The sequence below is a fragment of the Anabas testudineus genome, chromosome 11, assembly GCF_900324465.2.
Source record: "Anabas testudineus chromosome 11, fAnaTes1.2, whole genome shotgun sequence".
Lineage (NCBI taxonomy): Eukaryota > Metazoa > Chordata > Actinopteri > Anabantiformes > Anabantidae > Anabas > Anabas testudineus.
This window is the reverse complement of record NC_046620.1, coordinates 9,964,202-9,977,163: the sequence shown is the minus strand read 5'-3', so window position 1 is coordinate 9,977,163 and position 12,962 is coordinate 9,964,202. Positions and strand designations below refer to the sequence as shown.

At 38.8% G+C, this 12,962-nt stretch overlaps 1 protein-coding gene across 1 annotated transcript in view; it reads right to left on the bottom strand.

Moving 5' to 3' along the window:
* Positions 1–12,962, bottom strand: part of csmd3b (CUB and Sushi multiple domains 3b) — a 274,055-nt gene that overhangs the window by 180,617 nt on the left and 80,476 nt on the right. The window contains exon 3 of the mRNA XM_026349411.1: positions 8,403–8,515. Coding sequence (XP_026205196.1) covers positions 8,403–8,515 — 113 coding nt within the window. The remainder of the gene's footprint in view (positions 1–8,402; positions 8,516–12,962) is intronic.

Below are 12,962 nucleotides of genomic sequence, written 5' to 3'. Positions count from 1 at the left end.
CTCTACACAACACTAACATATTCCATTCATTGTATACGAGGAACCGGTGTCTGTCTCTCTTAGCACATTCATTCTTTTGGGTGCATAAACACTAGGGAATCAATTTGTAAAGAGTTTGTTCTTTTCATCATACAACAAAACTGCAAGTATCTAGTACAACACACGACAGATACATCGCAAAGTGATGTCTGTCTCCCATGTGCTGCTAAGTAAAGGAGTTATTTTAATGAGATTCACTTGCTTTTGTTCCATAGGCAGCTAACTGTATGTGATCAAAATTGTGTTGAAATATTATTTTCCCCAAAGATATGATGAAAAGCTGTTCGATCATTGTAGTTTTATGCTGAGCTACACTCACTGAAATCAAAACACCAATATATGTATATATATTTCAATTTTATGAAAGGAAATAAAATCTGTGGAAAACATTTGGCATGGAAACAACAATGCTTTGTAATTGTAAAATAAGAATTAGCAGCTGAAAACAATAATTTATTGTTTATTTTATTGAGAATAACTATAAAATCCTCATAGTGCTAGTGGAAAGAATATGTGAACCCTTGAGACAGGTATTAGCATACCTAAAAGAAGGGAGTGGACTTGAGACACTTTGTGTTTGCTCAAGTAGAATATGCTTATGTGAGCCTCACCTCACCAAAAGGAGTTTTCAGAGGGACCTACGATCAAGATTGATTGTTGATTTACAAAAAGCTGAATAGGGTTACAAAGTGATGTCAAAGATATATAAGAACAACAATAAGAAATAAGAATTAGGTTATTCTCAATAAAGTCATAAAAGATCAGAATCTATGTTTGTGTTATTACATTATATTTGTTAATACTCTTGACTTAATCACATTTTAGGACAAATTAAAGCAGAAAACCATGAAAATCCAAAAGGTTCACATATTTTTTTCCTCACGTCATTTCACAGTGTAGAAATGTTTCTTCACAGGGGGAAAAATTAAATATCCAAAGCATTAACGGTTCTTGAACAACTCCAATACTGCTGTGTTACTGTACTTTCCTCTGCAGTTTTCCTTGAGGAGGCAGAAGTAAAGATATTAAAAGCAGTGGGAAAGTGAAATAATAAAATCTCTGCAGATAGAAAGCAGAGCACTGGGGCTGGAGAATTTAGTGCTGATATCCTGTTATTTTAACACTTAATTAGATTATTAAATATTGAGAAAATGAATGCCCTTAATGAATGAAATCTACTGATGAGAATCAGCTCAACAGGCTTGAGACCGTCCTGTGAATGTTCCTTATGACATTTTATTGGTGGAAATCCTTCGAATGGCTGACGCCGATACGTTCGTCTAAATGCCATCTCTGAGTGCGGTCTGACTCATGGCATCAGAAACTGCCACGTCAGCATGACCCTGCTGATTTTCTAGTTATGCTAATCAGGTGACCTTCCTTCCTGTTTGGCAAGAGGAGCTGATTGGATGGGCTTAGGTGGTGACCCTGAAGGGAGGCCGTTTGATTGGTTGGCTGATATAAAGCTGAATAATGGACTGACATTGGCCAGGAGGCCGTATTATTATCAACACACACTCACATATATAAAGACACACACTTCTTCAGCACATAAGCATACATCTATACACACTAATAACCATGCACCAGGACAGCCTATATTTTAGTCACCTGGCCAGTGGTTGTCGGACAGACCTGAATATCAAATCACTATATTGTTTGATGTAATTTCCATCCTGTCTCAGCACAGATAGGTTTGGCAAGTATTCAGCATAGCTCTATCATTAAGGTATTTCATATCACTCAGATATGAGGTCAATATATCATTTGCCGCACTTCTTTTAGTCTCAAACTTGTATAGTGCCAATCTAGGCATTGACAGACTTTTCACTTCACTCTCATTATCAAAGTATCGGACACTATTTTTGGACATTCTTTGTATTGGGCGCCTACTCTTTCCAGGTAATAAAACATTTGGCAGCTTCTTAATATAAATCTATTTTCAAATTAGTGCATTTAATCCAGGTAATTTGTCATTGTCATTTGGGCTTCTTTGATGTGAAGCACCTACAGCATTCTGCCGAGCCAGATACTAAGACGTTTGGCAGACATTTACTGTAATTACATTATCCAGGCATCAATTTGATACGTTGGAGACTTGACACTGCAAGATTTGGCAGCTATTTTGTACCATACTATTATAAAATTATATATACAGTGATGAAGATAAAAAGCCAGTATCACTTTCTTTTGACGGTGGTGAAGTCCCGATTCTTTGTGTTACACGGAAAAAGATCACTCATCATCTGTTACTCTGCTCTGTTGGACTCTTGGAATTTGAGTTACTTGAACTCACTATCAATTTGTGGCTCACTTTGGTCTACTGTGTGTTAAAACAGTCTACAATCTATATACATATATATAAATTCGATGATTTAAAGGTAATATACATAGGAACTTTTTACAACGTTGTTTTCTCCATCCGTAGCAATAAAAAAAAGTCAGTAGGGGAAGACAGACAGACAGGGACATGAATTCAAATACACACATTTTCCATCAAAATTCTGTTTGATATGATCTTCTCCCCACATGTGTTGTCACTGAGTGTGTATGTGCGTTTTGATTGATGCCTCTGCGTTGAAGTTGACCTTGCAGTGGTTGAAACTGTCACGAGCCGCATTCACACTGTAGATAATGAACACACACTTTAAACACGCCTCACTCGCTCAAGCACGGCACTAACAACAACATCGATTTCTCCCGTTTAACTCGAAAACATAGCACACATTACATTATTACAGGGAGCTGCTTTCATCTCCTGTCCTCGTCTGTTCCTTCCCCGTTACTCTCTCAGCACAGATGTACTTCCTCATTTTATATTCTCTTCTTTTCTCCTACAGTTGTTCTTTCAATACTTCCTCTAACTTGTTATTCTCTTCTACTCACAGCTTTTTATTATTCCTTATATGCTACATGCACATTTTCTATTTTCTCCTCTTCTTCCCTCTCAAATTTCCAATAATACAAATATACCTGTATAAGGTGTTGTAACCTTACACCCTGCACTATTAGGGTCACCTTCTATTTCCCATGATGCCATTAACCAACATGGATTCAACTGTTGAATTGAGGGAGGGAGAGAAACGCTGAATTACAGAAAGTGAGAAAGAAAAGAAGCAGACAGATGGAGGGATGATAGAGGAGTGGATATTGTCAGTCCCCTCAGGTATCCTCGATAAAGATCAGTGCAGCCGCAGCCAGAACCTCAATCTCACAGGCATGGAAGCACGGATGCACAAACACACACAACCACAAACACCGTTCACGCTTGTTCAATAGACGCCACTGATGCATACCCTCAGATGCACGCGAACTCTCTCTCTCTTAAACACACACACACGCACACTGACTTGACTTTTACACTCAGCTCATGTTCAAGTCACAGAGACTACAGTCAAAAACAATCAATCAAGCGCTGATAAGGGATAAGAGACTTAGAGAAACAAATGGTGGAATGTTCCTTTAATGGCTGCTTTTAAATATAGATGCAAATGTTTTGTAGCCCCATGAGTCCCTTTGGTTCAGTTTTAACTGAAACTCCCCCCCCCCACATCAGCTGCAGGAGCTCACATCAGCTGCCATGCATCAAGCAGTCAGACCAGATTCATCAGGATGTTGTTGGCTTGTGTTTACAGCAGCGACTTGGAAACATTTATCAAGTCTGAAATATTATTGCTCGTAAAATGAAAGATTTAGTAAACTGTTCTCAATGTAGAACGAATGAGGACGAGAAGCTGTTTCCTGAATTCTAATGTGGAAAGTAATTAAACCCAGCTCTAACTAAACTTCCTTGATGCTTCTGCGTTGAACTTGGTTTAACAGAGGACAAGAGGGGCTGACCGCACGTGCATGTAAAATAAATGGAAGTTGTTGTTCCTGCTTTTTGTTACTACTAAGAAAAAACATTTCTCAGAATATTTTTACATTTTCTTATTTTTCTCATTCTTGTGTATTTAATTTGTCTTTGTTTGGTTTTTCTGGAGGCACTATGCACAGTCTCTCTGATAAGTTTAAAGGAGGATACGTGTAATATTCTTACATTTTAGGTGGAGTCTAGCAGTGGAGATATTGTAAGTGCAATAGGACAGTAGAAATGACAGCAGTGGTGAATGCAAGTTGGGGATGAGGCGAGTGAAGTGAAATCTCAGCTCACTTGTTAGTCACACTGAAGCGTGTTTCTAGGATGAAGAACAAATTCTGATGTCTGTCACCTGGGAGCAACGTGTCTGCGTGTGTACACTGTGCGTGTCAGTGTCTGTACGTGTTTCTGTGCACATCCATGTATCCAGAGACGCCCCACGTGTCTGGATACACTGACATGCATATTGCTGGAATGTGGAAAATATATTGTGTGTATATTTGATGTTTAAACAAATAGATGTTATTTTGTAGTACATTCAATGTGGTGCTACATGTTTAGTACAGAAAAGTGGCTGGCCTAATGTTACCTTCCTTACCTGCAAGGTGGAGCCCTAGAAGACAGAAGACTAGCAGGTGAAGTAGGGTGAAATAAAAGAATAATTCTTCAACAACGATCCTGCTGAGAACGAACAGTAAGTGCGTGTGTGTCTAAGTGCTGTAATAATCAGTGATTCTGTCTCATCAGCGCAATATCAAACTGCCTCTGACATCATTTTAAATAATACATCACTCTCTTTTCTCTCTGTTTCACATGCACATATACACACTGTATGGTATGTGCTGGGGTATGAATTAGTTACGACCTGACAGTCCTCAGAGAGAAAGGAAAGAGTACACCAATCACATCAAAGGGTAACCCACCAAGCAGGAAAGGATGGAGCTGTACTACTGCACCTTTGCCCTGCCAAATGCCCAATTCTTTTCTATGGAGCTAGCCATGAATAAAACCCATATTGAGTATATCTAGTCGTAGTATGTAGTGCAAATACTCCATCAGTCATTTACCTAGTAAACTGTATCAATTAATTTTCAACATCAGACTAAGAAATGCAGACCAGACTCCTTGTACCAGACCGCATCGTCAAGCTCTTGGGCTAATGAGGTAAGAGTCCTGAGGCATTCATGGACCACATGGGAATTAAAACCTCTCCAGCTTCATCCGGGTCTGTGTCAGGGTTTCCTTGTAGCTTGACATGCCTGGAATACATAAAGATGGCTGGAGACGGCTCGAGATGTCCAAACACAGCTCCTTTCAGTGTGAGGGGCCAGCAGTCTTAGTCCGAGATTCTGCCTCTTGACTCCTCACCAAAGGCGAGTCCAGTCATACCACAAACATAACTCCGTTTAGTGGAAACCTCATTCTTAAAACCAAAGGTGACCGGTGGAGCATGTCTTTACCACTTATCTTGTTAAGGGTCACGGGGTGCTGAAGCCAATTGCAGCTAAGATTGGGCAACAGACAGGATACATCCTGGAACGATTGCCAGTCTGTTGCAGGGCTATGGTTGGAGAAAACATATCTAGTTGTGAATCCAGGGTTTTGGCTCACGTAGCAATCTGGCTAAAAACACTGCATCATTTTTGATGCTGTAATTATCCGCCTGGTTTTCCAGTTTACTCCATATTGTATAAATCTCTGTGTGAAAATAAGAGTTGTGTTCACACAAATCTAAGCATAAATACCATTTATTTTACTCTCACTGTGTGGGGTAAATGAAACTGATCAAAGCGGACTTCACACACTGAGAGAAATCTACGATGACTGTAAAACCTCATAGAGCGATCTGCATGAAAACATATTACCTTGATAAAAGCATCTGATTACAGGCCTTTTCATTTACACCTGATATTAATACACATCTTTGTAATCTCATAGGCTAACATTTAAACAACAGAAGTGCTGCTTTACTTCACACTTAGCTAAACGTGATCGGTCACAGTGGTTAACGAATTTAGTTTTTCCACTAAACACACAACATTTTATCAAGTAAAAAGCTGTTGCTGGTGATATGTTGAGAGAGCAAGCCCTATAATGTCTGATGTTATTGGTTGGAAATGTAATTCTATTGAAAAACAAAATAGCTGTGCTTGAAAACAACAAACAGAACATCTACCAATAATGATAAGTAGGTCTTCTAAAAATGTGTTGTTGACAATGCTAAAGGCATTACCTGTGAAAATCTCAAATCTGAAACCGCTCCAGAAACAGCTTAGGCAGAAGGATTACATGGACTAGGATGATTTTCCAAGAACTATCCAAACCAAGGTGTATCATTTCCTTCTATGAAAATCTCTGTCTCACTGTATAAATTCACCGACTAGCTGTGTTATGGACAGTATTAATGCTAAATATGGAAAAACAGATCATCAGCATAATGTTGCATTTTTGCAAATGCCAAGTATGGTCTGCCTCTCTGTCTTACTGACTGAGACGTACACACACACACACACTCACACACACAGAGTCAAACATCTGAATGTATGATCAGCGGGGGCTCCTCAGTCTTTGGATAAGTCCCCTGGAAGCTCTTACTGAGAGCAAAACCTTTCTGTGTTGTGCACGCACACAAATATCACACAACACGAACATGGGCCAAGAAGCAAGTACAATCATGTGCCAGAGAATAAATCTGGGACAACTGTTTGGACATACAAGTAGCACAAACACGGACAGACACACATAAACGCAGGCGCAGCATGTGTGCAGACTTAAACTGAGGCACTTTGCAATCAGCGATATTGTCATTACGCAGCGCACTAGACAAACATATCAACAAGATGAACACCCGGCGACGAAACAGCCTACCTACAAATAAACAAGCACAAAGGATCGTGGAGGGACGCAGAGGGACACATGCAGACAGTTGAATTGTATCGTCTTCAACAGCAACCAGCTGTGACAAACACTCAGTGAGTGCATGCGAATATAGACATCTGCAAGGTACTGAACAAAAGTTTACAAACACAATCAATTGGCCGCATATGAAAAATGATAAAGCTTTAGTTCGTTACATCTTCTTCATAGCAGGAAAAGCAGGTGTTACTAACTAGCATTTACAATGGCTCTGTTCTACTCAAGGTTCTCATTAAAACTGTGGCAGTGTGACAGCGAGCCAGCACACGCGATATCAGAATGCTGAAAGTAAAATAACTTTATTCATTTATACCTGTGCTTTTCCTATCAAATTGTGAAAGAGGCTTCTCAGATGCTGCTATCATTTCCTTCGGAGGAACTTGCTTTATGATGTATGTGCTTGAACGACAAATTCAAAATGCTGCTTTGAATATGGGTGAATTTTAATAAATATGTATTTCAACACTATTCATGCTACATCGGTTACATTTACATTCTGTAATAATGTAAAGTCTAAAATCAATAACACTAATAATATAACAGCAGTACTTATGACTACTTATGGTTAATTAAATCATCATATCTCTATGACCTCTTATCTCATACATTATCTAAACATAATAGACGTCCTGTCCTGTTTCCTTTGTGAAGACATTTGAGTGCATTTATCTACTGGAGCAGTGCAGGTCAGACTGTACTATCACCATGTCACTTGACATCTACAAAGAAACAGAATGAATGAATGCGTGCTCATTTGTTTGCTTGGTTTGTTCGGTGCCGTCATGTGTGCGCCTCCAGTAGATAGTGTTGTGCTCTGGAACTAACTGCCTCATTGAGGACATCAAAGTTTTTCTAATCTAATCTGAAATCTTTAATGCACTCAGGACATGGTGCTGATACATAGTGAGTTCTAATTTTAACCAGAGCTTCAACCATTCATATCTCATCTTTTATCTGTGAAAATTGTACCATGGTGTTTACTCAGGCCCCGAAGGGAAAGGGCAAAAGGAGATACTTGAGCTTCCCCTGGAAGGGAGCACGTTCCCTCTGGAAATAACCCCTACTCACTGGTTCAAACAACAACAACAACAACAACAAACATTAAAAGACTAATTTATTTTTAAAAATATAATAATATATCTTCTGGGTCAAATTAGATGAGCTTGCAAATCTGGTAGAGTTGTAACACAAAATGCATTTGTTTCTGTCCCTGCAGTTGTATAATATGCTCTCATTTTGTGTCATTCTCTGCCCATACTTTACCCTGATCTAATACGTTTGACAGCTTAACTTGTAGAAAAGGAATTAACTGGGTGAAAAATGTGAAGTGAGTTCAGTTTTCCTTGATAACTTTCACTATCTGAATAGATGATGCCCTCAAAGGCATCGAGCTGAGCAACAATCATGTAACTTTATGGTATAGAAGTTCACCTATTACACTTATTATTATAAATGTTATGCTGAGATTTGTTGTGAGTGGTTATCACCACAAGTCCTATGTGAGCTTTGTAATTTTGCAGAAGTGAAGCGTCCACAAGGAGTGACATCACAGAGACGCAGCCCATACATCCGCACACACAGCACCAACCTTCATAGTTGAGTTTGAAGCCATGTGCAGAGACGGCGAAGTCACTGGTCAATCTCAGAGAGAAGACGTTTCCTGTACTGGTGACTGGCGCAGGAACCTGGAAGCCTGTTAGCCTGCAGAAACACAAAGAAGAATGTGCTGCTATTACCTCGAATTACCAGAGACATAAAACATTAAAGAAAACCAATCTTTGGCTCTATTGTTGTCCAGACAAATAAAAAATGTACAGCTTGATAAACTGCACTGTAGCATCAACAACATTTTCATATTATTGTGTAACACCAGGTAGAATACTGGGATATTATCATGTGAAAGCAGCAGCTTATAAACTACAAATGGTGCTCACTATGTGAAACATACAGTACATGATGACTTCCAGTAATTGCTCCTAATATCAATACTTGCACATGTTTCTTATGTGAGCTCTTACCAATCCCCAGCCGGAACACAATGAACCCTCAATCATCTGGAAATAGCAGCCCCTCACAATGGGGACTTTTAATTCAATCAAGCCACAAGATCAAAGTGTACCGACAGAGAAATATGAGCCGTGGTCAGCTAACCAGTAATACTGAAATGGGCTGACGTACACAGGAAAACAATAAAACAGGAGTCAAGTAGCAAGGCTAGGCGGCCTTTCATCTGCACTCCACATTCGAGTTTATTCGCCAAAGAGAAGCTTGCACACAACTGCCCAGATGCACCTTCATCCTTTAGATGCCTTGAATTAAATGAGGAAGAGGAGAGAAGGAGGAATAGACGGCTGGCTTTTTTCCAGGTGTGGGTAAGTGTGCCAAAACGTCTTGCTGTCACTGCAACACATATTTTTTTCTTATCCATTCTTATTATTTTGTCTCCATCTATCCTCCCTTTGTCCTCTCTTCCTTATACATTGCTCCTCCATCTCTAGCATCAAACCAGCTAACTCACTTGTCTTCCCTCTTTACTTCCTCTGCCCTCACACGCTTGATCCCCCCTTCTGTCTTGCTCTCTGTTCTTCTCTCAGTAGATGTTAACCATCTACATTTCTCTACTTACTCGTTAGTTTTTCTCTTCTCTCCACCTTTTCCCCTGGCATTTATAAAACTCTTTTTTTTAAACTTCCCCTTTACCCCTTTATCTCTTTTCTATCTACATTCAGTTAATCACTCATCACACCCTACACCACCTTATCCCTCTAGCACTTGTCACTTTTTCCTCTTGTTCCCAGTCGATGTTTAATTTGTGATACATTTCTCTCAGTACAACATGTTCCACATGTTTATTTTTCAGCGAGCACTTTAATACCTCTTTGTCTTCAATGTAGTCTGTTAGCTGTTCCTGATCATTAACTGATCCCCTTATTCATCCCTCATGAATGTTAACCTTATTTTCAGGGGCTTTTCTTCTCTACATACTGTGTTTCTGACTTCACAACACAAAAAGATACTTCAGGAATGTCAGGAAATACTCTATGAGGAAGTCAAATGCAATGTTTACCTAGTAGCATAAACACACCAGCATTCCTTATAGTCTAATGTGATTGTAATTGTAATAGAAGAATCAAGCCTATGACCCCTTTACTCAGCAGACAAGGAAACATCTCCAGTCACCATAGTGTTTTTTAAAGTATTTAAAGCATTCACACATTTCTTAAGGTTCTTTAATTTTGTATTTCCCTGACTAAACCTTGCCCTCACATTTCTCCCTGATCTGTCCTCTGGTTGTTTCTTTGTCTCCACCTTTTAATTTATTAAGCTTTCTATCAGCAGCAAGTTTCTGTAAGAATCTGCCCTCTCTCTGCCCTCCATCTATTCTTCCTCCCAACTCTTCTTTCATCTTTTTCTTCTTTATCGTACTTTGCTTTTATCCTCAGCTATGGACTTACTTGATGATTTCTCCTCTCATCTTTATATCTCTCCATCCTCCTCTTCATTTCTTTGACCACCCCACCTTTTCCTTTGTATGCTGCAGTCATTCTCTTTCCTCTTTTCTTTCTTCTTGTTCGCCATCTCCCATTCCTCTTTTTATTTCTTTTTTTTTATTTAGTTCCTCTTAGGCACAATTTCCAGCTATTCTTCCCATTCATCCTTGCATCCAAACTCAACTTTATTTTGACTGCTTTCATCTCCCCTGTCAATTTGGTCTCTTGTGTTTCCTCTCTTTCACTTGGCTCCTGCTTCCTTGTATTTTGGCTCCCTATCTGAACCGTCTCTTGGTTCACTCTCATCTCATCCAGTACCACTCATAGTGTAAATGGTGGCCACTTTAATAAAAAGCATCCAACCATCTCTTTAATCTCTTAACACAGTTCCCAATCTCTATATAAACAGAATTTATGTATCAGCTTCGTTCACAGTTTTGCTCCTCTCAACTCTACTGTCTTCCTGTCCTTATTCTATTTTCCTCTCATTGTATTCTTGACATTGTTTTCTGTTTCTATTTATTGTCTGTCTGATGATGCTACCTCTACCACACCTACAAGTCTTTAAAGTTTTAAGTTTAAATGACTTTAAAATTAATTGTGGTCGAGTTGATTGACTGTACACAGTAAGACTGGTGTTCCAGTTGCTTGAGGTGGAAGCAGCTGGTTGTTCCTCAGCATCTAAACCAATTTCTCTCAACTGAGCGTTACTATTTGCTTCTTTCTGGCAAAGTAGTTGCACATCCCATCAAAAATTGTTTGAGCTGATCATCTTAGTAGATGCATTTGTTAAGAAATGGCTACTAATCCCGACTTGTACTTGTCTTATAACAAGATGCCATAACAAGTACAAACTTACTGTTTTCAATATTATTAGTAAATAAACACTATGGAAAGCTTTAATTTTGTAGTCACATGATGATTACAAAAACATAGGCATGTGAAGTGCTTCATAAATAACTTAAAGATTTTTTAAAACGTGTATATTATTATATATTATAATATATACTATATTCTATAGTTTACATGACACACACACACACACACACATCATTTCTGTGTAACAATTTATGTGCGGATTTGGATATTTTGAGATTCATGAGATAAAACCCAAATTATTTTACAGAAAGTGAAGGAATGATGGAAGGAGGACTGTCAGATATCTATTCTGTTCTTGGGGGAGTGTGCTCGTGTGTATGCGACTGTGTCGTGTGAAGGGTAAAATCACATTAGCAAGAGAATGAAGAGCTGGCTAATATCAGCAGAGTGCTGGATCTGCTCTCACATACTCAGACACACACAGAGAAACACACAATTATACAGGGTTACACAGAATATCTCACGCACCACACACACGGAGAAAGAGAGAGAGAAAAACAATAGACTATTCTATTTATTCTTTCAAAAACCCTAACAAAGCAAAAAAAAAAAAAAAAAAAAAATACAACAACAACAACAACAACAAGCATGCAGTCTGGCTAATGTGATTGTGGGACCCCCTCTCTTTGTTTCTTCTTCACTCTTTCCCTCTCTCCTTCTCCTTGCATCTGATGGTCTCTTTATTGCTCACATAAAAAAAAAAGAGATTTTTCATTACTGCCATGAAAGACAGGACAGGGTTGAATAGATAAACTGCAAAAACAAAACAAAACATAAAGGGTTGGATAGAATGAGTCGAGCAGTACACATATAAGGTATTATCTGGTGTTGAAAGATAAATACTATGAAAATCATATCTGACATGATCATTTTAATTTAATGATGAAGGAATTTCATCCACGACTCATCTGAAAATGACGTGAAATTAACCAGTACAGTATATATTATAAAAAGACATGTAGATACCCATGCAACCCGAATGTGGAGGCCACTAGTGAACCTTCAAAATAAAGAAAATAAATAAATATAAATAGAATAAAACATTAATATTTATTTTTGAGTGGCATCATTTCGGTTCAAATCACTCTCATTATACACATTAAAGCCAAATGGAAAACAAAATTGGGCGACAATTTACTTTTTCAACCATCATATGTAATGAGAATATAAGCTCAGCAATAAGGTCTGAAAGTTTAAAGCTGTTATTTTCCCTCAGCTACTGTCACTATGTGTAGCTACCAGTCCCTAACCACCAAAGCAGCAGTACACAGAGACCACTGCTCTTTGTCTGAGAGCTAGAGTGAGTGTGTATATGTGTGGTTGTGTGTTAGTGGGAGTATGTGTACTGGAATTTTATTGAGTTTATTCTGACCCTAGACCCGACCCCACAAACCTAAATGCTCTGAGTCTTGTCTTTCCCTTTTCTCTGTAGTTCCTTGTATCCCCAAGATCTCCCATCCATATTTTCCTTTCCCTTTCCCACCTCCCTCCATCCTTTGTGCCTCTATCTATTGGGAGATGGGTAACTGTGTCATTTACTCTCTTTCTGCCTGTCTCTCCTTCCCATGAGGCAGTCGGCTTTCTGTGTGTACACCAATAAAGCCCCTCTGCCCACTGACTGTCTTCACACTATTTTCTCTGCCTGTCTTCCCACTCAGAGCAAACAGAAATCAATGATTCTTTTGTGTAGAACGGATTCTGTGCAAGTTTTAAAATGACATCTATTATCTATTTGGTATTGTTTTAAATGCATTCAAGAAGTATTCGACTAAACAGGA